The sequence below is a fragment of the Castor canadensis genome, chromosome 18 (genome assembly GCF_047511655.1).
Source record: "Castor canadensis chromosome 18, mCasCan1.hap1v2, whole genome shotgun sequence".
Lineage (NCBI taxonomy): Eukaryota > Metazoa > Chordata > Mammalia > Rodentia > Castoridae > Castor > Castor canadensis.
The window spans coordinates 210,468-237,366 of NC_133403.1; the positions used below are offsets into that span (position 1 = coordinate 210,468).

Genomic DNA, 26,899 nt, shown 5'->3' on the forward strand with positions numbered 1-26,899 from the left:
TCCCCAGCACCGCAGCTAAGACAGGTGTTTAGCAAAGCCACAGACAGAGGGAAAAGTGGAGGCATTGGTAGTTAATGGTGCCTGTAAGGGGAAAGACAAGAGACTGAGGGCAGCTGGGGGGGGGTGGCCGAGGCCTGGGTCCCCTGCCAATCACTAGCTCTGTGATTGCAGGGACGCCTGCCTTGGTGGCTGTGTGAGCCAAGCCTGGTTACTGACCGTCTCTGTTCAGCACAGGGTGGTGGCAAGGACCAGTGGGATGTGATGTGGCAGCTGTGCAATGGGCAGCAGTCGGGGTGACAGTCGGGGTTGGGGAGCAGGGGCTGCTCACCTCTCACCTGGGACTGTGTGGATCTCCTCTTGGGCTCTTGCTCCCAGGCGCCCCAGGCCTGTGCTTTGCCTCTCTGAGCCGCCTTCCTGATCCCAGCCGAGCTCTCTGTCCCATGAGACCTGCCCCTCACCCCTTGCACTGGGGAGGAAGGAAAGGAGCGCTTGGATGCATTCCTGACCCCTCTGTCGGGAGCGAACTTCAGAGCTGACCATGCATCCCTCCCCACTCCACGGGAGGATGTGCGCTCACCAGACCACAAAAGAGTGGCGGCCCCGGCCCCCAAACCTTCCCTCCGCCTCAAGCCAGACACCTCTGCTAAATTCACTAATTCACCTTTTCCATTTCTTTCTTTCTTTTTTTTTTTTAAGCAGTTGCTATTCCCTTTCCAATGTTCTCAGTCCTCACGGATCTACAACCGTAACCATGGTGACACGAGTTGAGGTTGGCTCCATCGCGTCCCTGACAGTGGTGCCAGGCCTCGGTGACATCAGCAAGGAGGAAACCCTGAAGCGGACGTACTTCTGCCAGACCAGCGACACCTCTGGGACCCCCTTGGCCCGGGTCCGGGAAGGGAAAAGTGTGCTCAGGAGCTCAGCCACCTCGTTCCCTTTGCCCAGACTGGCCCCGAAACCCTTCTCCAAGGGGCCTGCCCCCGACGGCAGAGGCCTCAACCTGTCTGTGCAGCCCAGGCCGGACAGGGGTGCCTCTGCTGGCATCTTTCACCTGGTGGCCACGGAGAACCTGGAAGACAGGATGCCCAGCTTGGTGGGGCAGGAGGCAGGTGGCGACGAGGCTGCGAGGAACGGCCCACGTGGGGCCGGCAAGGTGATGGACCTGTGGCCCAGCCCCAGCCCTGTGACTCTCTTTGAAACCAACAAGGCCAGCCCCACCCTGGGGACAGGGGCCAGCCAGAGGATGTGGGAGACCAACGCGGGTGTGTCCCAGGAGCCTCCCTCCAGCTGCCGGCCCGAGGTGGCCCCCAAGCCCACCTTGCCTTCCCGGAAGCCCCCTGGGACCCTTCCCCGACCGGCCTCCCTGTGTCAGGACACGAGATCCACCGCACTCCCAGATGAAGCAGGCCAGGGCCGGCCTCTGCCAAAGGCCTGCAGCATGGAGGACACAGCAGGACACGCCCCGCTGGAGCCCAGGCCTCGTACCAAGAGGAGGCCAGTGTCGGCCATCTTCACCGAGGCCCTTCAGCCTCTGAGGCCAGGCGCAGATAGAGAGGCCGTGGGGGAAAAGGTGGCTCCTGAGAAGACGTGGGTGCGGAAGCCCAGGCCCCTCTCCATGGACCTCACAGCCAAGTTTGAGACCAGGGAGGCCCTGATGAGGAAGGGGGCCGAGGAGGGGACCAGGGCACAACTCCAGGGGCCACAGGAGACCGACCTGGAGCCCAGGGTGGACGGGGCAAACGCCGTCCAAGCAGAAGCCCTCCCACAGGACCCGGACTCAGACTTCCTGCAGGTGGCCAGGAAAATCCACGAGCAGAAGGACCAGGGGGCAGAGACAGCCCGGCTTGTTCCCAGGGAGGATCGGGGTCCTCAGGAAGAGAGAGTCAGGCCAGACCCCAAGCCAGAGAAGGTGCCTGAGGCCCCTTTGTCCAGGCCAGGAAGAGGCCTGGGGCCTGTGGAGGTCAAGAGCGGAGGGGCCGACCAGGGGCCCTCAGAGGGGGCCCAGTGGACATCCAGGGGCAGCGTCAAGAAGCGTCTCAGCCTGTTTGAGGAGGAGAGCTTCCTGGCCTCGGCCTTGGGATCTGAACCCTCCGCAGCTGCCTCCGAAGCCCCAGTGGCAGTGCCAGAGCTGGAAAAGGCGGGTGTGAGTGTCCAGGCGCGGATCAAAGGCTGGGCCGCCAACAGCACAGAGGGGAAGCCGGAGATCAGGAGGGGGACGCTCCAGGCGCGGCCTCTGTCGGCGGATTTGACCAAACTGTAAGTGGGCACATCCCACACACCACAGCCTCCCAGGGAAGGGGGCTACAAGGACCCGGGGCTCTGTGCCTGGCACCTTCTGCCCCTGCCCTCAGTTTCCCGAGAGGGTTGGTTGAGTTTCCAGCTCTACATGGGAAGCTGGGCTGCGGAGCAGGAGTACAGACCCCAGCAGTGGGGCTCAGGGCTCACCCGCCCCCCAGTTGTCACTCGCCATGGGAGTTCAGGACAGGCATCGCCCCCTCAAGGTCAGCATCCTTCAGATTAGGTGGTCAGAGTCTCAGACAAGTCGCTGCCCTCCTGTGCCTCCATGTCGTCCCTCTGTGAAGGATGGAGGTAAAAACTCAGGCAGAGCCCTGCCGGCCAGCTGTGGTCGTCTAAGCTCGGCCCAGCGTCTCTGCCTGCGTAGTTTTCCCACACGTGGTCGCACGGGCCGATGCCACCGGGTGGGTGTGACCCTCAGGTGAATGTCATTCTGGCCACCCACATAGGGGACCTGTCCTCCCGGCCCTGGGAACCAGGGCAGCCAGCTGGGCCAGTGTCAGACCCATGGCTCTCAAATCACTCAGAAAAACACACAGGTGGGACCCAGCCCCAGGGTTTCTGATTCGGGTGTCCTGGGAGGGCTCAAGCTTTGTGAGTTCTTAGAACCACCCCTGAGCTGACATAGCAGAGGAGAGGGGACCTAGGCCAGGGACCCCACACACCTGTCACTGTGCCCTCTGGGGCCTGGCAGCGGCCCCTGCTTATCTGACAGATGGGGAAACTGAGGTATCACAGCCTCACGTCCCCCCCTGGAAGCAAACGCTGGATCACCATGTAGGGTCAAGGTCAAGTGGTCTGATTTTTCTCCCCACCCTGGTCTCCAGAGCCCCCAGTCCATGCCGCTCCAGCCTATACCCCAAAGAACACACTGAGGATGGACAGATTCTGGTCCCCACTTATCTGTGGGGAAGGCAAAGCCCAGGGAGGCCGTGACAAGCCTGGGTCCCCTCAGTCCCTGAGGCCCGAGTCTTGTGGCCAGCCTGCTGTGGGGTGGGTGTTGTGCCCTGGTTGCTAAGCAGAGCCATTAATTACCCCTCCCGGGGCATCTTCCTCTTCCAGAACACCCTCAGTAGCTATTAGGGCCACGGTGGCCTCTTATCTGCCCTGTGCAGGCGGCGGGAGGTGTTAATTATCTCGCTTTATAGGTCAGGAAAGAGGCTGGGTGAGGTCACAGCCCCAGCCTCAGTCCCTGGAGGGGCTGCAGCTCCATCCCATTCCCGGTGTCTTGTCCCCAGCTCGGTCCTTCCACCCCACCATGCTGTGCTTAAGGTAGGCCCTTCTCCTGGTGGCTGGAAAGGACGTCCTTTCCCAAAGGTGATGGCCAGGCCCGTTCTCCCCCGAGACCCTGGCCTGGTGGTGGTGTGTGGGCTGAGGGATGGCATGGCTGCTTGCTCCGTGTGGATAACTCGGATCTCTGTTCCAGGTTTTCAAGTTCAGCTCCAAGCAGTGAGGTCAGACATGAGAAGTGCGCCACGCAAAGTAGCGAGCTTCCCAGCGAGCAGAGAGAAAAGGTAAGCTGTCGCCGTGTTGTCGTTTTGTTTCTCTGAGGGAAGGTCACACTGGAAGCAGGGCAAGAGCACCACAAGTGACACCAACAAGAGGACTTTTTCTCTAACATTGGGACTTTGTGGTTGGTTTTTTTTGGGGGGAGGGTGGTGGTGGGGTTTGAACTCAGGGCCTTGAAGTTGCTAGGCAGGTGCTATGCCACCTCAGCCTTTTGCTCTGGTTAATTTGGAGATGAGGTCTCGCTGTTCGCCAGGCCGGCCTGGACCCTGATCCTCCTACTTTACAGTTCCCTCTGCGGCTGGGACGACAGGTGCACACCACCACGCCCAGCTTTGTGCTGTTGAGATGGGGTCCAGGCCTGGGTCCTCCCGATCTCGGCCTCCCGAGCGGCTGGAGGGACAGGTGTGAGCCACCGTGCCCGGCCAACGTGGGGACTTTTAAGTCGCATCTGGCATAATGGGTTGATGCCCTACTCCTCGTGTCGGGCGCCGTCTCCCCACGTCATGATCACCCTCACGGGCAGGTGCTCATTCTTCGTGGGAAGAGGTGGAGGGTCCCCGCTGTGGGAGTCACACAATTTCAGCGTCAACAACTCTCACTCCTCCTCACCTTGATTTGCCACCAGCAGTAGACACAGGAAGGAACCTGGTGGCAATTGCGTGGTCTGTTTAATAAGAAAGCGCCCGTCAGGTAGCCCTGGGCCTCCCTGGCTGTGGTGGACGCTGTCCGCGGGTTCAGTGTCTTTGAGTCGATGTGCAGCTCACACCCGAAGAAAGCCTACAGGTGGACGAGTGTCCACGTGTGTGTGTGAGTCCCGGGAAGCCCTTCCAGGGTCAGGACGATGACATCTGTGTCCGTTCAAACCTCTTCCCCCTCCACCTTGTGCCTCAGTGGCCACCCGTCTGTCCCCCAGGCTTAGTGTCCATTTCTAGACACCTCATGCATGGAGCTTAATCATTTTGGGATGGCGTGGGGGGGGTCACATCTACAATCCCAGCTACTCAGGAGGCTGAGGCAGGGGGATCATGAGATCAAGGCCAGCCTAGGCTGTGCAGCAACACCCAGTCTCAAAAAGCAAAATGAGGGGCTGGCGGAGAGGCTCATATGGTAGAGCACCTCCCTCGCAAGAATGAGGCCCTGAGTTCAAACCCCAGTGCTGCCAGAAAGAACTGTAAAAAAACAAAAAGATCACCACAGGTCTGTTGCCCTGACCTAAGTCCTCTCCTGCCCAGGTGTGTGTCAGGCCCTCAGGTTTCAGGGTTAGTTCCCTGCGTCACGACAGACGGCGGTCACCTCTGTCCCCTCCCTCCCTCCATTCCCAGGCTTTTAACAACACTTGTTCTTTTTCAGCATGGTTCTTTTTCTCCTGCCCCAAGAAGCCCCTGGAAGCCCGGGGTGCCCCAGAGGACATCTGGGCAGACGGAGAACAAAGGTGGCTCTGGCCAGGACCCCAGTGGCCGTCGGGGAGAAAGCTCAGTCCCTTCTCAAGTTAGTCCCGAAGACGACGGGAGCTTCCAGACTGTGTGGGCCACAGTGTTTGAGCATCACGTGGAAAGACACACGGTGGCCAGCCAGTCCGGACTGGCCCCAGCGCCTCGTGAAGTGACCAACGTCTCAGAGCCCAGAGTCAGGCCAGAGAAGGGCGCCTGGAGCGAGCTGGACCAGCCAGAAGTGACGAGCCCCAAGAGGGAGAGCGCCAGGTGGCCCGAAAGCCCCGAGCTGGGGAAAATGGGACAGGCATCCCTGAGGCAGCGGCCAGCACCCGTCATGGAGCGACAGGCCTCGGCCCAGATACCCAGCCTCGACCTCCCCGTCACGCACACGGACGGCGCCCCCTCCTCCCGCAGGGTCGAGCCCAGGTATGATGTCCTGCACACCAGCGGGGAGCGAGCGCACAGCGAGGCCATCACCACCGCCCTGGAGGACACAGCAGTGACCCTGCACAGTGGCAGGTCCCAGCTGTCGCTGCAGGACCGGCAGCCATCCCAGGAGGCTTTCCCAGTGAAACATAGCCCTAAAGCCCACGTGGGGTCCGTCCAAAGGGCCAGCTTGATTTGGGGAGCTCGAGGGCAGGAGGCCAGCGGGCCTAAGCCCAGCTATCGAGAGCCAAAGGACACTCTTGGTGACAATCGCCTGTCAACCAGAGGGATGGGCGGGGCAGTGGTCAACTGGCATAAGCCCACTGCAGGGGTCTGCGAAGACCCCTGTCCTAAAACCACGTCCTCGAGGGCCATCAGTGAGGCCAAGCACCAGGGCCCCATCAGGATTGGAGACAGGCCAGGAGGCCACACTGACGGGGGTCCAGCTCGGAGTGGCCCCTCTTCCAGGCCCGAGGTCGAGCCCCATGACTCCCGAGCGCGGGTGTGGCCAGACACGTTGTCTGTGCACAAAGGGACTCTGGTGGCTGCCAGCGAGGGGGACCCCAGCCCGAGCCAGGTGCCAGAGCCAGAGGCCAGGATGAGGAAGGCTGGCTCGGCAGACGTCAGGGTGGACAGGTGGAGGCGGCGGACTTTACCTCATGACACCAAGTTCAGCCTCCTTGCCCCAGAGAACAGTGGCAAGGCGGAGCAGAGACAGACAGACACCTTTACCCACACGGCTGCGGCCTTAGAGAAGCCTCCTGTGTCCCCCTGCGGAGCAGGGACCCAGGAGGTGACCTCAGGTGCCTTGCAAGACCGAGCCTGCCCCAGGGGGAAGCCAAGGTCACCTGCAGAACCCAAGGCCACGTTTTTTGCCCTGACCTATCAGATCCCGGATAGGCAAAAGACAAAAAGCACAGTGAAGTCAGGGCCCGAGCGCCTGCCTGAACGTTCTGGAAACGCCGTTCCACCCCCGTCCCCGCCTGCTTTTCCACAGGCTCCCACAGGCAGTGGACACTGGGCTCAGGGGGACGAGGGCCGGAGGGCAGACCGAGCTTCACAGAGCCCGATGGCCGTGGGGTGCCCGTCATCTTCAGGGCACAGAGCTGCCCGTGTGGGCACTTTATATACCCCTTGGGGGACCAGTGATGGCGCCGGTTTTCAGAGTGACCAGAAGGACAGTGGGGTCAGGATGTCCTCGGTCAGCGCCACCCAAAGTAGCCTGGTCCTGAGAAGCCGGCCCAGCCTGCCGGTCAGGAGGAGAACGGAGGTGATCAGTGAGACGTTCCCGGGCAAAATGAGAGACGGCTACAGGTGCAGCGTCCTCGACATTGACGCCCTGATGGCCCAGTACAAGGACCAGTCGGCCAGCGCCCCCGGTGAGGCCCAGGAGCAGGACAGTCCCACCACGGAGCCCAGCGGCTCCCCGTGGGAGAGGTCAGGCCGGCTCGTCGGGGCGGAATGGGGACGCAGGAGCCCCAGGGGGGCCCCCAAAGCAGAGGGTCTCTGGAAACGAGCCAGCGTGGCTGGGCCGGCCTGCAGCGGCACCCCCGGCTCAGGCCCGTGGCCAGCAGAGTCCGCGGGGGTGTCCGCCACCCCCAAGTTTAGCCCTCCTCCATGGAAGCCGTCACACTTGGCCCCTGCTGAAAGCGACCTCAGGGACAGTTCTGTCCCCGCCGGCCCTAGGAAGAAAGTCTCTGGAGCGGCCGAGGAGGAACACAAGGCCTTTGTCTGCAAGGGTCAGGATTTCCTGGCCAAGGCGAAGCCCTCAGGCCGGGAGGATCCCAGCAATGGGGCCAGAGTGTCCCCCGCCGACCAGACGACAGGGACCCCGAGGAAACCCATCGCACAGACAGAGGACGGAGCAGCCCTGCGGGGCGACCCCCACCGTGACTGTGGGAGGTCGGCGCTGGACATCAGGCGGCCCTGTTCAGACAAGGGTGCCCCCGCCAGAGTCCACGAGGGCCTGGCCGTCCTGCAGGGCGTCAAGCAGAGGAAGCTGGCACAGCAGGAAGGGAGGTCCAGTCTTCCCAAGGACACGTCGGAGGCCAGCGTGGGGCCCTGTCGGTGGGAGCCGAGGACTCCAGACCGCCACGGGGTGAGTGTGAAGCTCCCAGGGTTTTCTCAAACACCGACTGAGCATCTCTGTCCAGGGTTCAGGGTCCAGGGTCCAGGGTCCAGGGTCGCAGACTCAGATCTGAAGTGGTAGAGGAGTGGCTGGAGTCGCCTGGGTGTGGGGCTATGGGGAGCGGTGGGGAGTGAGGCAAATGGGGAGGTCAGGCCCTGTTGGGTGGGTGCCTGCCACTTGGTTCTGGCGGGTTCTTGGCAGGTGACAGTGGTGGCCCTTTATTAGGTGTGATCCCTCCTCCAGGAAGCAAGGGAAACTCCCTCAAAAACATATCCTGTCCAAGCCAGACAAGCCTGCTAGCCCGGGGCCACCAGGTTCCGCCACCCTATGTCTGGAATGGCGGCAATGAGAGTCACCAGGAGAGCTTTGAGGAGCCCCTGTGTCCTCTGTTGTACCCTGCAGCCAACCCCGCGCCCATCACGGGCTCCGCGTGCTCTGAGCCTCCCTGGATCCCGCGGTCACCATCAGACACTTTCCTGGACACCCGTCATGTGTCCGCCACTGCTCAGGTGTGCAGGTGCCAGACCCCTCCGAGGGCCCCTGTCCTGGGACACAGCAGCCACGTGTGGGAACTCACTGATTTTTGCTGGGGGTCAAAGCCAAGGCCCACATCAGCCACCCGAGCTGTAGCCCAGCCCCTGGGGACATCCCCTCTGTCACCTGGGCATCTCTGGGTAGAGGCCACAATGGTGTCTGACCCCTGACTTGCGGATCCTGCCCGAGCCCCCATTGTGTCTGCAAAATCACCCCGTATTTTTAAATTAATTGCTGCAAAGTATTTTCTTGATCAACCTCACCCCAATCTCTCCCCCTATCTCTTTCTCCCCCTATCTCTCTCTCCCTCTCTCTCCCTCTCTCTTCCCCCTTTCTCCCTCCCTCTCTCCCTCCCTCCCTCTCTCCCTCCCTCCCTCCCTCTCTCCCTCTCCCTCTCCCTCTCTCTCTCTCCCTCCTCCCTCTCTCTCTCCCTCCTCCCTCTCTCTCTCCCTCTCCCTCCCTCCCTCTCCCTTTCTCCCTCTCTCACTCTCCCCCCCTCTCTCTCCCTCCCTCCCTCTCTCTCTCTCCCCCCCTCTCTGTCCCCCTCTCTCTCTCTCTCCCGCTCTCTCTCTCTCTCCCTCCTCCCTCTCTCTCTCCCTCTCCCTCCCTCCCTCTCCCTTTCTCCCTCTCTCACTCTCCCCCCCTCTCTCCCTCCCTCCCTCTCTCCCTCTCTCTCTCTCCCCCCCTCTCTGTCCCCCCCCTCTCTCCCTCTCTCCCTCCCTCCCTCTCTCCCTCCCTTTCTCCCTCTCTCTCTCTCTCTCTCTCCCTCTCTCCCTCTCTCCCTCTCCCTCTCTCTCTCTCTCTCTCCCACCCTCTCCCTCTCTCTCTCTCCCTCTCTCTCTCCCTCTTCCTCTCTCCCTCTCTCTCAACTGGCATTTGAATTCAGGGCCTCGTGCTTAAGCCGCACCCCTTTTTGCTTCAGGTATTTTTCAGATAGGGCCTCTCCCTTTTGCCCACTCTGGCCTCAGACTGCAGTCCTCCTCCTACCTATGCCTCCATGTAGCTGGGCTTATAGGCGTGCACCACCGTCCCCAGCCCATCTTTGCTCTCTTGGGAGAGGGTCTCTTTATTTACCCCCAAAAGGGTGTGTTGTAACTAAGTTGATTGTACTTTCCTCCTCCCTTCCTCTCCTCCTTATTCATTTAACAAATAGTTCCTGAAACTTTCCCCAGGCCTGATAATGGTCTTTGATTTACTTCATTTATTTATTTTAAAATACTTAAAAAGGGTAGAAAAAATTCTCTGCATGCCTCTCTTCCTCCTTAACCCTCCCCGCCCAGGCATCACTCTCGTCCTTCTTTTGGTCCAAACACTGTGAGGGTTTCTTTCTGAAAACGCTCTGACCAGACCAGAGTCTTGGGGTCGGTTCAGGCTCTTTGTTCAGTGCACGTCCTCCTCCTCCTCCCCCTCCATCTCCTCCTCCTCCATCTCCTCCTCCTCCTCCATCTCCTCCTCCATCTCCTCCTCCATCTCCTCCTCCTCCATCTCCTCCTCCTCCTCCATCTCCTCCATCTCCTCCTCCATCTCCTCCTCCTCCATCTCCTCCTCCTCCTCCATCTCCTCCTCCATCTCCTCCTCCATCTCCTCCTCCTCCATCTCCTCCTCCTCCTCCATCTCCTCCTCCATCTCCTCCTCCTCCTCCTCCTCCATCTCCTCCTCCTCCTCCTCCATCTCCTCCTCCATCTCCTCCTCCATCTCCTCCTCCTCCTCCATCTCCTCCTCCTCCTCCTCCATCTCCTCCTCCTCCTCCTCCATCTCCTCCTCCTCCTCCTCCTCCATCTCCTCCATCTCCTCCTCCTCCATCTCCTCCTCCTCCTCCATCTCCTCCTCCTCCATCTCCTCCTCCTCCATCTCCTCCTCCTCCCCCTCCATCTCCTCCCCCTCCATCTCCTCCTCCTCCATCTCCTCCTCCTCCTCCATCTCCTCCTCCATCTCCTCCTCCATCTCCTCCTCCTCCATCTCCTCCTCCTCCTCCATCTCCTCCTCCTCCTCCATCTCCTCCTCCTCCTCCATCTCCTCCTCCTCCTCCATCTCCTCCTCCTCCTCCTCCATCTCCTCCTCCTCCTCCTCCATCTCCTCCTCCTCCTCCATCTCCTCCTCCTCCATCTCCTCCTCCTCCTCCATCTCCTCCTCCTCCTCCTCCATCTCCTCCTCCTCCCCCTCCATCTCCTCCTCCTCCATCTCCTCCTCCTCCTCCATCTCCTCCTCCATCTCCTCCTCCATCTCCTCCTCCTCCATCTCCTCCTCCTCCTCCATCTCCTCCTCCTCCATCTCCTCCTCCTCCTCCCCCTCCATCTCCTCCTCCTCCCCCCCCTCCATCTCCTCCTCCTCCATCTCCTCCTCCTCCCCCATCTCCTCCTCCTCCTCCATCTCCTCCTCCTCCTCCATCTCCTCCTCCATCTCCTCCTCCTCCTCCATCTCCTCCTCCTCCCCCTCCATCTCCTCGTCCCCCTCCATCTCCTCCTCCTCCATCTCCTCTTCCTCCTCCATCTCCTCCTCCTCCATCTCCTCCTCCTCCCCCTCCATCTCCTCCTCCTCCATCTCCTCCTCCTCCATCTCCTCCTCCTCCATCTCCTCCTCCCCCTCTTCCTCCTCCTCCATCTCCTCCATCTCCTCCTCCTCCTCCATCTCCTCCATCTCCTCCTCCTCCTCCTCCTCCATCTCCTCCTCCTCCTCCTCCATCTCCTCCCCCATCTCCATCTCCTCCTCCTCCTCCATCTCCTCCTCCTCCTCCATCTCCTCCTCCTCCTCCATCTCCTCCTCCTCCTCCATCTCCTCCTCCATCTCCTCCTCCATCTCCTCTCCATCTCCTCCTCCTCCTCCATCTCCTCTCCATCTCCTCCTCCTCCTCCATCTCCTCTCCATCTCCTCCTCCTCCTCCATCTCCTCCATCTCCTCCTCCTCCATCTCCTCCTCCTCCATCTCCTCCTCCTCCATCTCCTCCTCCACCCCCTCCTCCATCTCCTCCTCCATCTCCTCCTCCTCCATCTCCTCCTCCTCCATCTCCTCCTCCTCCATCTCCTCCTCCTCCTCCATCTCCTCCTCCATCTCCTCCTCCTCCATCTCCTCCTCCATCTCCTCCTCCATCTCCTCCTCCTCCACCACCTCCTCCTCCTCCTCCTCCTCCTCCATCTCCTCCTCCTCCATCTCCTCCTCCTCCATCTCCTCCTCCTCCATCTCCTCCTCCATCTCCTCCTCCTCCATCTCCTCCTCCTCCATCTCCTCCTCCTCCATCTCCTCCTCCATCTCCTCCTCCATCTCCTCCTCCTCCACCACCTCCTCCTCCTCCTCCTCCTCCATCTCCTCCTCCTCCATCTCCTCCTCCTCCTCCATCTCCTCCTCCTCCTCCTCCATCTCCTCCATCTCCTCCTCCTCCTCCATCTCCTCCTCCTCCTCCATCTCCTCCTCCTCCATCTCCTCCTCCTCCATCTCCTCCTCCTCCCCCTCCATCTCCTCCCCCTCCATCTCCTCCTCCTCCATCTCCTCCTCCTCCATCTCCTCCTCCTCCTCCATCTCCTCCTCCATCTCCTCCTCCATCTCCTCCTCCATCTCCTCCTCCTCCTCCATCTCCTCCTCCTCCTCCTCCATCTCCTCCTCCTCCTCCATCTCCTCCTCCTCCTCCATCTCCTCCTCCTCCTCCTCCATCTCCTCCTCCTCCTCCATCTCCTCCTCCTCCATCTCCTCCTCCTCCTCCATCTCCTCCTCCTCCATCTCCTCCTCCTCCTCCTCCATCTCCTCCTCCTCCCCCTCCATCTCCTCCTCCTCCATCTCCTCCTCCTCCTCCATCTCCTCCTCCTCCTCCATCTCCTCCTCCATCTCCTCCTCCATCTCCTCCTCCTCCATCTCCTCCTCCTCCTCCATCTCCTCCTCCTCCTCCATCTCCTCCTCCTCCATCTCCTCCTCCCCCTCCATCTCCTCCTCCTCCCCCCCTCCATCTCCTCCTCCTCCATCTCCTCCTCCTCCCCCATCTCCTCCTCCTCCTCCATCTCCTCCTCCTCCTCCATCTCCTCCTCCATCTCCTCCTCCTCCTCCATCTCCTCCTCCTCCCCCTCCATCTCCTCGTCCCCCTCCATCTCCTCCTCCTCCATCTCCTCTTCCTCCTCCATCTCCTCCTCCTCCATCTCCTCCTCCTCCCCCTCCATCTCCTCCTCCTCCATCTCCTCCTCCTCCATCTCCTCCTCCTCCATCTCCTCCTCCCCCTCTTCCTCCTCCTCCATCTCCTCCATCTCCTCCTCCTCCTCCATCTCCTCCATCTCCTCCTCCTCCTCCTCCTCCATCTCCTCCTCCTCCTCCATCTCCTCCCCCATCTCCATCTCCTCCTCCTCCTCCTCCATCTCCTCCTCCTCCTCCTCCATCTCCTCCTCCTCCTCCATCTCCTCCTCCTCCTCCATCTCCTCCTCCTCCTCCATCTCCTCCTCCTCCATCTCCTCCTCCTCCACCTCCTCCTCCATCTCCTCCTCCTCCTCCATCTCCTCTCCATCTCCTCCTCCTCCTCCATCTCCTCCATCTCCTCCTCCTCCATCTCCTCCTCCTCCTCCATCTCCTCTCCCATCTCCATCTCCTCCTCCTCCTCCTCCATCTCCTCCTCCTCCATCTCGTCCTCCTCCATCTCCTCCTCCTCCATCTCCTCCTCCACCCCCTCCTCCATCTCCTCCTCCATCTCCTCCTCCTCCATCTCCTCCTCCTCCATCTCTTCCATCTCCTCCTCCTCCATCTCCTCCTCCTCCATCTCCTGACCTCATATCTCAGTTCTCTTGATCTCAGCCTCCCAAGTAGCTGGGATTACAGGCGTGTGCCACCAAGCCCAGCTTTCCTTGATTTCTTAGAGGGCTTTATCGGGGATGAACCCTTTGCATCTTTGTGGTCCTGAGTTGTGTCCTGGGCAGAGCTGGGGTTAAACTTTGCCCTGTGTGACTCTGGGTGTTGGGGAGCCTCGGTTTCCTGGTCTGCAGGGTGGGGCTCCCGCCTGCCTCACAGACGTCAGAGGTGACGTGTGCTGTGGTGGAGCCTCGGATGCAGGTCCCCAGGCAAAGGATGTTGAGGGAACCAGAGCGAGGCACCAGCACCTGCCCGTCTGCCCTCCATTCTTCAGTGCATTCAGCCACATACCAGGCCCAGTCCTAGTTACCAGGGTGGCTGGCAGGGACAAGATGTGGCTCTGCCACCGTCTCGGTGTGGTTATTTAAATGAGCTAAAATGCAATGTGACTGGAACTCCAGTTCCTCTGTCACCTGCCCACATTTACAGCTCACAAGCCACCTGTGGCCCTCGTGGCCACATTGACAGAAAGAGCAGTGGGCAGCCCTGGGCTGGAGGGGCAGGCAACACTAAGCCGTGAATGAACACAGCCACTAGAGAGCAAGTCCTGGGGAGAGGGGACGAGGGCCACGGAAGGTCCCAGAAGTGACCCGAACGGAGCCATCTGAAGTGACAGGGACCCAGCACGCTGAGACCTGGGAGGAGCCACATGTGCCAATGGCCCAACATGGACAGAGCTTGTCCTGTGGACCCTCAGGGGCCTCAGCAGGCAGGGGAGGGGACGGTGGGAGCAGCCAGGATGGAGAGACTAGACCATGAGGCCTGGCAGGGTCACCCGGGAGCCACCAAAGTGTCCTGAGCTTGGCTGTCACCACTGTCTTAGACACCACCCACCCCCCATTGGCTGTGCTAAGCGTGGGCCGAGGGGATGAAGGTGGAGGCAGGGAGGCCAGCTCAAGGATCGAGGCTGCCCAGTCCACACCGAGGCGCCGGGTGGTGGCCGTGGGGAGTGGAGAAGTGGGGCACACCTTAGGGGGCCCTTGGTGCCATGACCATCTGCCCGCTGGACGTGCACAGTTAGGAAGGTTCAGACGTGCTCAAGAGTCTTGCAGCCCCATGGAAGGAGCAGCGGGATCGGGATCCAGTGTGCCGGGGAGGCTGCCCGTGCCGAGCCGTGCCGTTCCCGTGAATCTGAGCGCGTGTGTTTGGATGGTGACAGTGGCCTTTGAAACACCACTGGAAGTCACCCCTGACATCCATGGAGGCCCTGGGTGCAGATGGTCAACCACCACCCCCTGGTGGCTGTATGAGGGTCCTAGGATCTGAATCCACCCTGGACTCCAGCTGTGACGTCAGGGAGTCTTACATCACTGAGGCTCAGAGAGGTCAAGGAGCTCAGCTGAGGTCACACAGGCGCCAGTGGCTGAGCCCAGACCCTCAAGTGGCCTCTGCTCATTGTGGCACAGGTGGCTTCATCTTCTTTGCCAGAATGGACCTTGGTGTGACGTGGGTCTCTCTGTGTTCTCAGGTGTCCCTGGGGGACCTGAAGCAGGACAATGGCTCCCAGGACAATGAGCAGCCTCTCCGACCAGCATCCCCTGTGACCGCCGGCCCCCAGAGAAGCCAGAGCTTCTGCAAGGACAAGAAGGAAGGGCTGATTGTGGTGAGTGACCGGGGAACAGCGTGAGGAGCTCGCAGGCCAGCAGGTCGTGGACACCGTGGGGCTCATGTCCCCCAGAGGGTCGAGGCCAGCTGGGCCTGAGTGGGCAGGGTGGACGCCGCGTGGGAACCCGGCTGTCTGGCTGTTGCTCTGGTCACTACATGGAGGGTGTTTGGTGGCTCCGTTGAGGACACGGTCCCAGCTCTCGGGTTTCTTGCCCAGCATGGAGAGGCCACTCCAGCTGCTCGCACAAATGGTTCAGAAAGCACTGGCACTGAGGGCTGAGAGTTCTGGGTTCGAATCCAGCACCATCTGTTCTCAGTGGAGAGTTTGAGCGTTTTATGCTCTCTCTGCACTTGGGCCAGAAAACGGGGTGTAGATCCCTTTCCTTTAGCCTGGGGCAGGATGGAGAGGAGAGCATGTGGGGCAGCACCAAGTGACGCACCGGCAATGGATAGCTGTAGTGATGGGGGAGGTCAGCAGAAGCTGGCCATGGAGCCAGAGGGCGGCATGTATCCATGTGCTGGACAGGGCTCTGGCCCGGCCTCCTCCAGCCACTCTCTGTTGATCTTCTCGGCTCTGTGGCATTTGGAGGCTGCCAAGTGTCACAGGGTCCCACACAGGGCATCCAGGGTAGCTGGCCGAGGTGTAGGGCGAGGCGAGGTTCACACGGTTCCTGTGTTCCCCTGAGATCTGAAGCTCAGGACCCTGTACTTGATCCTTGGTCCATCCCTTCCAGTTCCGTGGCCAAATTCCCCTCCCTGGGTGTCCTCGGTGTCCCCCGCTGTGAACTGGTGAGAGGACACTGCAGGGTTTGAACCGGTCAGCAAGTGACCATCAGAAGGCAAAAGCGCCTCCCCGTGGGGCCGGGTGACTGGCGTGGGGACTCAGCCCTCAGCCCTCAGCCCACCTGGGCTGTGCAAACGCAGCCCTCTCTGTGCCCCTGTCCAGGGCAGCGGCTCACCTGACCTGACCGCACGTGAGCCTCGTGTGCCCGCAGGCAGAGGCCGTGGGGAGCAAGCATTTTAACCCTGGCTTTTTATAGCCGCCTGTTGGTGTCCTCCCTGGCCCCCGGCTGCCCCTCTTTCAGTCTGGGTCACTGGGGAGCCTTCGACCTTGGCATCCCCCAGTGGCAGCTGACCTTGGCCCCTCCTTCTGGCCCCTGTGCCTGCCTGGTTTCCCCTCCTCTGGGGGTGGACGGCTGTGGCCTAGACCACATTCCTCCATGCTGGGCTCCTGCCTGCAGTCCTGAGGGCGGTCACCAGGGGGCAGTGCTCAGCTCCTGGTGCCTCCAACAGCCCAAAACATGGGTTCAAATCCCACCTCTGCCACTGTGCGATCTTAGGCTTGGGCTTAGTGACCTCGTGTAAGAAGAAGATGATGTTGAGTGTCTTTGTGGGCAGTAAATGAGGTCACCTGGCTCGTGAATTAACGCCTCAACCATAGCGGCAGTTTTTTCTTCCTTCTCCCCTCTACTGCCCCCTTTCCACTCTTCCGTCCAGCTCTCTACGTGAGGGAAACTGAGGCCCAGAAAGAGGGCCTGACTTGGCCAGGGTGACCTCCACCCTGGCTGGCTTTGAACCGGGATCCTCCTGATCTCTGCCCCCTGAGTGGCTGGGATTACAGGCGTGAGCCATGGCACCTGGCCGCCTGCATTTCTTGGGCCCTGTGTCAGGCCTGTCAGCCCCACTGCGGCCCCAGTTTGCACAGGGGGACAGTGAGTGAGACTCAGGGGATCAGCCACACCTACCCAAGGCCACACAGTTGGCGTCAGCCAGCCTGGCACCTGGGCCCTTCCCCTCGCTGGGCCAACGCCTTGGCCCCCGCCAGCCCTGCTCGCCCTCCCTGGACCCTTGGGCCTGGACGTGGTCCTCGGGCCTGAGATTAGGATTCACCCTGGGGTTGGCCACAGCCGTTCTGCTGCGCAGCAATGCAAAAGCCGCCTGGGACCTCCAGGGCCGACACCCCGAGATTCTGGGGCTCTGCCCACCCCCGGTGATCGCAGCTGGTCAGGGCGTGCACAGGGTCAGGTGGACCTTGCCGCCCACTGGAGGCCGAGAGCGAGTGGGTTTCGCGCTCTGCTAAATGAGGTTGAGGGAGGTGATGACAGCCTGTGCGGTGCTTGCTCAGCCTGAACGCTGCCATCAGCCCCACATTACAGATGGGGAAACTGAGGCCAGAGCCATTGAGTCCTCTTTTAGCTCGGGGTCTCTTCCCCAGCGGGGACCCTTGGCTGCCCTGCCCTGCGGTGTGGAGGGCGGGGGGCACCGGCTGGCTTTTCCACTGTCCTGGCTGACGGGAAGGATGGCATGCCCCGTCTTAGAAGGCTCCTTGCGGTGAGTAAACTGAGGTCTGGACGGGAAGCATCTGGGCCAGGGCCCTGGGTGACGGGCAGAGCTGGGCTGGGGTTCGGCCCAGGCCTCGGCTGGTCTCAGCTCCCCACCCTGTTCCTTTTCGGGTCCTCTCAGCATGAGGGTCCCAGCCCCCTCAGGCGGCCATTGTACAAGTCACAGCGCGGGTGGCTCCGTTGTGTACCCCGGCAGCCGTGGGTCCCTCCACGGGGCTGGCGGCCGGCCTGGGGACCCAGGAGCCGCCATCAGCATGAGTTTGTCCTTCTGTGGGCTGACCGTGTGCCGGCCGACATGGGGGGTCCTGAGACTCCCCTCGGCCTCCTGCGACCCTCAGTCCAGGGGTCTGAAGCTGCCAGGGTTGAGTCAGGTGGGGGAGGAGGAAAGGGGGGCGTTTGGGACTGGAACCCCACATGCAAGGGCGTGGAAGAGAGCAACATGGGGCACAGGACAGCCGAGGTGAGAGCTTGGGGGGTCAGTCCTTTTGTGGGACCGGGGTTTTGTCTTGAGACAGTCTTGCTAACTCTGCGTGGCTCAGCCTTGAACTCCTGCCTCTACCTCCAGACTAGCTGGGATTACAGGTGCTCCACACCGTGGGGTGGCAGGCACAGCGGCGAATAGGTGGGTGAAGGAGAACAGAGATGAGTGGTTGCCGAGGGCTCGGACCTCTGGCCATTGCTGAGCACCGACCACGTGCCTGGCTCTGTGTCCCGTCTCCCGTCTGAAGGTCCCAAGTCCCCGGAAGGGGATCGCGTCTCCATTTGGGGAGGTTCCAGCAGCAGGGAGCTTGGTTTAAGTCTTCAAGAAGGAACGGGCGGCTGTGTCCTTTGGAGGTAATGGCGAGGCCAAGGTCGTGGGGAGAGAACACCCAGGGTCTGACCTGCAGTCCAGAGGGACTTGTGAGGCGCCTGTCACCCCAGAGTGAGCCTGTGTCACCGCCCGTGGCCGTGGCCGGCTTGCGTGGCCTCCGCAGGGAGGACTGTGGTTGAGTCAGCGCTTTCTTGATCGTGGCTCACTTTTTAGATCGATCTGTTTGTTGAGACCTAACGAACACCATGTCGTTTGTCATTCAAATGGCTTATCGTGTCCACCAAGTTGTAAAACCGTCAGCCCCAAGGTGACTCCACCTTCCCGCCCCTGGGGCCTCGTCCCTGCTGCCCCTGGGCTGACCTTCCTCCCCTGCGCTCCCCGTAATGGAGTCACGCCGCCTGGCTTCTGCGTGGCGCCTGCTGTCGTGCCATGAGGCAGGAAGTTAGTCCTTTTCAGGGCTGAATACTATTCTGCCCTGCACACTCTGCTTGCGCGTGGTTGTGGGTGGCACTGGGGCTGTGTCCACGCTGGTCCCTTTCGGGCCGCCCCACCTGCCTCTTCCCCACAACCCGACTTCCCCACTCTTCACCGCTTACTTGTTTGCCACCTGTCGGCTCCGCCTCCCCGAAAACCAGAGTGGCAGGATGACAGCACCAGAAATATTTGATGAACGAAGGGGGACGCATGTGAGTCACCAGCTAAGTAGGGGACAGGTCACTCGCCCAACAGAGGGAGGGAGCCGCTCGTCCTCCAGGGCGGGTTGCAGGGACGCCATGTCTGCTGGGTGTGACAGGCAGGGGATGGTGACAGGTGGAGCGGCAAGATGGCCCTGGCCACCTGGCAGGGGGAAGACCGGGAAGACAGAGGATTAGCGGGAGGACAGGGTTCTGAGGACACAGCCGGACTGACTCCACCACCCCATGAACCCCAGACCCCCTCTCTGGGGCGTCCTGGGGGCCAGTCCCCCTCGGCACCCATCAGCCGGGTTCCCAGCTCCTCTGCAGGCTCCTCCCAGCCCTGAGCCAGGCGGGAAGGGACGGAGCGTGGTGACGACCAGGAGCAGACAGAGGAGCCGGCCGCGGTCCATCTGCCCCGCCCCTGAGCGCTGTCCAAGCAAAAACGATGGCCTGGCTTTGACGTGACCGCGTGCCATTTTTATATGTTGGAGCAAAAACAATTTTTCTTTTAAATCTGTGTTCTGGGGGTGACAGGACAGGTCAGGCTGTGCCAGCCGCTCACTTAGGCGCCGAGGCCTGTCGGGGGCACAAGGGACCTGGGCTGAGCTCAGACGAGGGTGGCCCCTGGCCCGCGTGGGGACCCTGTGGCCCCATGGCCAGGAAGGAGGCCGCTGAGAACCTACTTCCTGTGCAGTGACCAGACGTGGCCACCAGGGGGCAGCGTGGGGGCGACCTGCTCCCCACTTCCTTCCTTGTACCTTGGCCTCAGCTCTGAACCCTAGAAACCGATGTCCCCATGTCCATCCGTCCCACTGTCCTGCCCCGTGCCGCCCAGGCCGTTTCTGTTCCGTGGACTGAAGTCAGAGCTGCCCTGGGGTTGGGCGTCCCCAGCAGGGCTCACGGTTTCGATGTGTGTGTGGGTGAGGGATAGCCCACAGTGAGAGGCCATGGATGTAGAAGTGGCCTTTCTGGCTATGTGGCCATCTGTCCAGAGATGCTGAACCGCCTACTCGAACTGAGGGTCTCTTCAGAAGAGGAGCATTTCAACATCCTTGAAGCCTCCTCCTCTCAGAAGCCCTCCAGGGTTGCGCCCTTTCCCGTGGGCCCATTACCCTGCAGTGCCACAATCCAAGTGCTTCTCTCTGTAGTCTGTGAGGCATCTGAGGGCCAGGCCTGGCCTCCCTCAGCCTCCTGTGTGTCCCTCACTCTCCACACTTGGCTTCCATGGACAGAGCCTAGCGGTCAGCCAGGTGCATGGTTGATGGTCTCATCTGTGAGGGGGGAGGCGTCTGCACCCTCGCTGTGGATGCTGTCAGCCTCGTGCAGGTGACGCTCTGTGGGGCCACAGCTGGGATTTGAACCCACGCCTGTTCCTTCCGGCTGACCTCGGGCAGCCACAGTGAAGACACTTTGAGCCCTCCCTGTCCCGGGCTCTGAGCACCCTGTTCTCTCGTCACTCCTCCCAGTGACCCTGGGGCAGCACGGTCCTGTTCTTATTTTACAGAAAGGGCCAGGGGCTCAGAGAGGTTGGATCAGCAGTGTGGCGTCACACAGCCAGCACGTGCCTCCAACTTCCTCGGCTGCCCCAGTGTGAGACATGCTTCCCTCCCTGGATATGTGTCCCCATGGACAGCTTCTGTCCTCGATGCCCGACTGACCGGCAGACACAAGAATGACTGTTCTCAGCAGGCCTAGTGCTAGGGGACCTGGGGACCATGACAGAGCACCTGCTGAGCGCCAGGTTGTGTCCCCGCTCAGGGACCTCAGGGATGACAGGGACCCAGCCTGCCTGTGGGGAGCTCACAGCCCGTGAGGGGACACAGTCCCTCACCCCGTGTTCCTGAAGGAACGGGGGCTCAGTCTGCTCTGGTCAGGGCCGGGATTGAGAGCTGGGTGAGTTTGCTGGGCGCAGAGGCCTCGAGCAGCGGCACCGCCTGAGCAAAGTGGGAGGCCGGGCCACCTGGCGGAGGAAGGGCTCACACGATGGCCGTAGTGGAGGCCGGGTGGTGAAGGCTCTGATGGCCGCGCAATGGTGATGAGGTGCCTGCGGGCACCTCCTCTGCCCGGGCCAGTGACGAGCAGCCCAGTGGCCGGGGGCCCTGGAGGGTCACGCATCCTGGAGCTGGGCCGCAGGGACAGGAGGTGCGTGGCCCAGCCGGTGTCCGAGCAGAATTGCAGGCCCGTGGACCAGGCCGGCCATCTCAGAGCAGCCAAGTCTGCCTCACAGCACGCAAGGTCCCCGAGTGAAACGGGCAAATGAATTCAAGCGAGCCAAAACAGGGCGCCAGGAGGAGCCATGGCTCTCGGCCGCCGTCCTCCTTGTGAAGCCGCCCTCAGCTTTAAGGACGCCTGCAGAAAGCTGAGCCCCCAGCAGCTCACTGGGTCCTTTGCACCCACACGAGGTCTTTGGGAATGAATGAATGAGTGACCTCCGTGAGAACGGCCCAGGTCTCCTGTGGCAGGTGTGGCAGGAGGAGAATTTGGGGACGGTCACCGTGGGGAGGAGCCCGGGGGCCCTCTGGCCACAGGCTGCAGTGACAGGACATTTAAATCTAACCTAGACCCCAGGTGAGGACCGGGCGGCCTTCCCTGAGGACCCGTGCACCTGGTCAAACAGTAAGAATGAACTCTCCCTCCGCCGCTCTGGAGGCCAGAGAGCCAGGTGTTGCTGGGCGCAGCCCCCCAAGGGCCCCGGGGGGGTCATCCCTGTCCGCCAGCTCTGGTGGCCCTGGACATCCCTTGGCTTGTGGCTGCATCGCGCTGGTCTCTGTGTCACTCCAGTCTCTGCCTGTTCTAATCCAGCCTGCCCCTCCACGGTGGCATCTTTTTTTCTCTTTTAAGGACGCTTGACGTTGAGTGTGAGGTCCAGCCTGCCTGGTGTCTCAGTCCCTTTGGGCTGTGTGACGGAGAACGCTGACTGTCACCTAGATTAGTAAGGCATCCGCCTCCCAGAGGCGTTTCCAGAGGGGGTCAGCTAAGGGGGAGACACACCCTTTTATAAGGCTTTGTCCCGTCCACGAGGGACCCTTGTGGTCACCTCCCAAGGCCCCCCCCTTCATAACGCCCTCTTCCCCTTGGGGTCAGGTTCCAGCACCTGCATTTTGGAGGGGGACAAGGACCTTCAAAGTCCAGCCTTCCGTGATCCAGGGTGGCTGTGTGCAAAGGCGTGTCTTTCAGGGTCACCTTTCAGGTCATCACAGGGAGGTCACTGTCTCCAGGTGGGGTCAGACGGTGCAAGATGGGCAGGACTGGGGTGGAGGGGCAGCTGGCGTTTCTCCCAGGAAAGATGGGGGCTCACGAGGTGTGTGCGTGGGGTGCTTGGTCACACCTGTTTGCGGGTGGAGGAGGGCGAGGGGTACTCAGTCTGACCTCACCCCCAACCTGGCCTCCATCCCCGGGGGACAGAGTCGCGGCCACCCTGGTCTAATGGGTAGTGGGTGAGGTGGGGGCCACGGCCTCTGGGGGCAGCCCTGTGACTGTTGCCATCTCTGGCTGGGAGCTTGGGTGCGTCTGCCATCTTGGGCTGGTCCTACACCCACTGTGGACCTTCCAGGCCTGACTTTGGAGAACACTTTTGTTCTTGGCCCCCTGCCCCTCTCTGTCTGTCCCCTGGAGTCCCCGCCCCCAGGCCACCTGCTCTGGTGTGCTGCCCAGCTGTGCTGTTCTCCTTGTCCCTGGCCTCCTCGCCAGCCATCTGTCTCGCCTGGTTTCTCCAGGCTTCCTTTAAGGTCCATGTCGCTCTCCACCCTGGCTCCTCACTCCCCTCAATAGCCTCTCTCTCTCTCTCTCTCTATCTCCCCAGTGTCCCTGGCCCCTCACCTCCAGCCTCTCCCACTCTCCCTTCCTCTCCTGCTGCCCTCCTCTCTCGCCTCCCTCCATCTTCCTTCCTGCCCCATCTCCAGCGTCTTCTGTGCCCTCCCAGCCCTTCCCCCTCCTGGGCCATTGTGACAGTGGGCAGTGGGCCTCGGCAGCCCCCAGCCCCTGGCTCTGTCAGCCACTAGGAGGCGACTTCAGCCTCTGCAGGGCGGCAGGATGGCAGGGCTGGCCCCTTGTGGCCCTCGGTTAGCAAGGCCAACTGTCATCGAACAAGACCCCAGCCCCAGTCAGCAGTGGTCAGCTGCCCCCCTGCCACCAGCCAGCCTGGTAGGGCTGACCCGACCCCAGCCCTCAGCTGTACTTTCTCTTAGCGGGGCTCTGGCTGTGCCATCAGCTGGGACTATTGTCAGTCAGTCGGTCAGTCAGCAGTTGGGAAGCAGGTACTGGCCTCTGTCTGTTCTGATGTTCCCTGGTTGTGCCACCAGCGGGGGCCACCCTGGACCATTTGTCATCAGGCAGTGAGCTGCTGAGACCTGGGGCCTGCAGGAAGCAGGACAGAATGGATGACTGACTGACCTGGAGCGCTGAGTCCCCGGCAGGCCAGGCCTTGGCCGCTGAGCCCAGCCCCCTCCCGCCTGCTCAAGTGGACTCCTGTTCCCTCGCCTTGGCCGGGGGCTGTGGGTCTGACGTCCGCAGCACACAGGGGCCGGGTGTCCTGAGGCTGTGAGCTGGGCCCAGCCCGAGCCTCTGCCAGGTGGCTCCCGTCCTGCTCCGCTCAGCAGCTGGACGTCCCGGCCTGCCTTGGAGATGGTGTCCAGCGAGGACCCTGGGGCCGGTCAGGCCTGGGTTTGAGTCTTGAGATAAGGTCCGTGCTTTTACCCGGATGGCCTCGAACACAGCCTCCCTCCCTCTCCTCCCGCGTAGCTGGGGCCAGGTGTGTCCACTTGGACCGCAGCCTCCTCGTGTGGACCGTGCAGCTGACCGCGGCCCTTATGGCGTCACTGAGAACTGAGTGGATGCTGTGGTCTGGACTCCGTGTCCCCACCATGCCTGCGGCAGCTGCAGACGATGGTGTGGACGCTGCCCCCCGTGTTGGCCAGGCCGCTCGCAGGGTGGACTTGTGTCTGGGAGGCTCGGGCTCGACCTGCACTTAGCTACCCACTTGCCTCGTGACCTGGTTCAAGCCCCGGCCTTGTCTGAGCCTCAGTGTCCCCATCTGTAGCATGAAGGCGGCAAGCTCTTCTTCCATGGCTGTGGGGAGTTTCAGCAAGGTGACAGGAGAGGGGCAGCTGTCGGGATGGGGACCCTGTGAGCCGATGGGGCCCCCTGTGTTATCTCCTTCCCTGTGTGGACACAGCGGTCCCTGGAGGTGAGACATCAGGAGAGAAAGCACACAGGCCTGTGTACACGCACACGCCACATCACTGCTGAACACGCTTGGACACACGCTCCCGCACCCTGTCCCTCTCTCTCTCTCTCTGTCTCTGTCTCTCTCTCTGTCTCCTTCTCTCTCTCTCTCTCTCTCTCTCTGTCTCTCTCTCTCTCTCTCTCTGTCTCTCTGTCTCCTTCTCTCTCTCTCTCTCTCTGTCTCCTTCTCTCTCTCTCTCTCTGTCTCTCTCTCTCTCTCTCTGTCTCTCTCTCTCTCACACACACACACACACACATGGGATCCCTGGCTTCCTCTTCCCTGTCCTGCTGCACAGCCGGACCCCTGTCCCCTCATGCCAGGCCCCTGGGACCCTTGGATGATCAGCAGTTTGGCTCCCGGCACCAGGCAGCACGGGGCAGGACAGGGCAGCACAGAGGCAGCACAGGCCAGTACGGGGCAGGACAGGGCAGCACGGGGGCCCCAGAGCGGCCGTGGCCCTCCGCCATGGCTGTTCCCCCGGCGTCTGGCTGCTGGCCTGGCCGACAGCCCTCTCCTGAATGATTCATGCAGCCTTGAAGTTGACTCGCGGGCGGGCGGGCTGTGTGACAACTGAGCAAGGGGCAAAGCGAGCGAGCTAGCGAGGGGGAGGAGCCGCCCGTCCAGAGGAGCCCCGTGTGGTCTGTCTGTCTGTCTGTGTAGCAGGGCCGGGGATGGAGCACTATTACTGCCCTGGCCTGCTGAAGCTCCTGTGCCACCTGTGGGTGAGTGTGACCGGCCTGCACCCCGCTGCCATCCTCCCGCCCTGCGGGTCCTCGGGGACAGAGGGCTGGGGTGGGGGTGCAGCAGGCTTGCAGGGAGCTCGGGACCCAGAGCTGGGACATGGATCCCTGTCCCAGAGCGCGGGGACCTAGGGTGTCCCCTGCGGTGACCGGGCAGCATTAGTGGGTCTCTCGGATTTCAAAACTGTTCTGTGTGCTGGAATCGCGTCCAATTGCTTTTGTGGGTACAAGAACATGTCCTGTCTTTTATGAGATGAAAGTAGTAGATTTTGGGTTCTTTCTCCAAACTTACTGAGCAGAAGTCAAAAGTGACCCCCGCCCCCCGCCCGTAACAGAGGAAGAACCCTCAGAACTTCCTCTGGCACCTGGCACGGCGTGAAAGTCGGGAGGCCCATCCCGAAGTGCTTTGTGGGGCACAGAGCTTTCCTTGGGCGTTCGGACGCAGACCTGCCGTGTGTCCCCGGGCAAGTTGCTCGCCCTGTCTGGGTTTGCTGCCTCACTGGCGAGGCCACGGGCTGGGCACAGCTGACGGTGGGCCCTGTGGACAGGAGGGTGTGGGGAGTTTTCCAGAGCATTCACAGCTGGCCTGAAAAGGCTCAGAAGGAACGTTTTTTGGAAAGACGACTTCCCTCTGAGTGTTTGCAAATACTTCAGATGCCTTCCCACCCAGGGAATTTTCCAGAGCTCCTAAAAATACGACTTCAGGAAACACTGTCCTTCAGCCGTCCCCCACCAGGTGTCCTCCTCAAGCCCTGCCGCCACGGCTGCCAGGTCCCCGGGTCCCTGCAATGAGCGCTGGCTTGTTTTGTGTCTTCAAAAACCGTACACAAAGGCGGCTGCAGCCTGGAAGTCCCCAAGAGCCCAGAGAAGAAGGAAACCACCGCAGGGTTTTAGGCTTGAGTCCTGGGTTCACAGTGTCCGGAGGACCTTGGTGGCCTGCGCAGGGCTTGGGGCGTCAAGGTGACCGAGGCACAGCATGGGAGCTGGGCTTCCGCAGACCGTCCACCCCCGCGGGGGCTGAGCGCGGTCCCCGACCTTGGGGACTCACGTCTGCGGGGACCGGGCAGGAATGGGAACACAGAGCGAGTGCGCCGGGCTGGGGACGTGGTCCCACAGGGCGTGGGGTCCAGGAAGACCCCGGGAAGCTGAGCACTGGGCGTTGGGAGCTGGCGGGTGACACTAGTGCGGGGGAAGGGTGACGCCGGGCGGGGGGCACAGTGGCAGAGCGCTGGGCAGGGGCTGAGAGTGGGGACACGCCGTGCCCGTGGCCGGTCACAGGAATGGCACGGGCTCAGCCTGGCACTGTGGATGGAAAGACACACAGCAACCCGCCTGGCCTCGTCCCCATCCTCTATGTGACCTCAGGCAAGTCTTTTCCTCTCGGGCCTCGGTTTCCCCATCTGGTGGGATGAGGCAGACCAGGTGGTCTTTCCTAATGTGTCACAGCTAGGGATTTCCACGCAGCCACCCACTTCCTGTGGGTGACAGTGCCAGGGTGTTAAGGAAGTCACATGGGCTTGTCACTGGCTGCGCAAGCCAACCACAATGTCCCTGTCCCCCGAGTCGCGGGGCACAGCTGGGGACAGGTGTCTCGAGGCACCATCAGCCTTACAGTCTGAGGGCCTGCGTGCCACAGAGCCGTGTGGCCCCAGGGACCCCAGCTTCCTCGTCTGCAGAGTGGGGTCACGGTCCCGTCCCCTTTCCTCGTGGGCCCTCCTGCGAAATCTGCACTCAGTTTCTGAACCCTCGAAGCTGGGCTTCCTCTTTCCCGGTCAGGAAGCCGGTCAGGTTCACGGACGACCTGCTGACCACAGGACCCAGCACAGAGCGAAGGAGGGGCTCTCCCCACCCCACAGCGTCCCCCGTCCATCCGTCCCCACACTGCAGCCCCCCCAACTCCAACATCTTCTCATCGACGTCCCCCGTCCCACCCCACACCAGCCGGGGACGAGCGGCCACATTGGCCTTCCCGTTTCCCCTCTTGTCTCTCTTCTGTGTGGGATTTGATCCCGGGTCTCACATTGGATTTGGTCATTTGCTGGTGACAGGGCGTCCTAATGCTGGCTGTGAGGGGCTGAGTCCTGGGTGTCCCTGTAGTGTGGCCACACAGGCATTGCCACGTCACTTAGCAGCACGAGGTGGGCACACGGTCTGCCCTTCTCCAACACCCGCTTATCACCAGCCCGGCTGCTGCTAACAATCCCCCATGGCTGGACACTGAGGTTACCCCAGTGTTCAGTAGCCATGGTTCAGCCCGAGTCTTTACCAGGTTTTTCCTGTCACCCCCAGCAGTCGGTCGAGCCTGGGCTGAGGCTATGTCGTCCCTGTTGGTGGCTTCCTGTTGGTGACCTGGGTCA

General features: G+C 61.7%; 1 protein-coding gene across 8 annotated transcripts in view; it reads left to right on the forward strand.

Annotated features, from left to right (window-relative positions):
* Kiaa1671 (KIAA1671 ortholog) overlaps positions 1-26,899 on the forward strand; it is a 104,803-nt gene that overhangs the window by 30,649 nt on the left and 47,255 nt on the right. For 6 of the 8 annotated variants that reach the window (XM_074061042.1, XM_020186891.2, XM_020186890.2 and 3 more), the window contains exons 2-5: positions 700-2,256; positions 3,722-3,809; positions 5,155-7,761; positions 14,612-14,746. In XM_074061042.1, the coding sequence (XP_073917143.1) occupies positions 752-2,256; positions 3,722-3,809; positions 5,155-7,761; positions 14,612-14,746 (4,335 nt within the window). In that variant the 5' untranslated portion in view covers positions 700-751. Of the gene's footprint in view, positions 1-696; positions 2,257-3,721; positions 3,810-5,154; positions 7,762-14,611; positions 14,747-24,372; positions 24,525-26,899 lie in introns of those variants that run through there. The other 2 variants (XM_020186888.2, XM_074061045.1) reach the window with 2 other exon arrangements.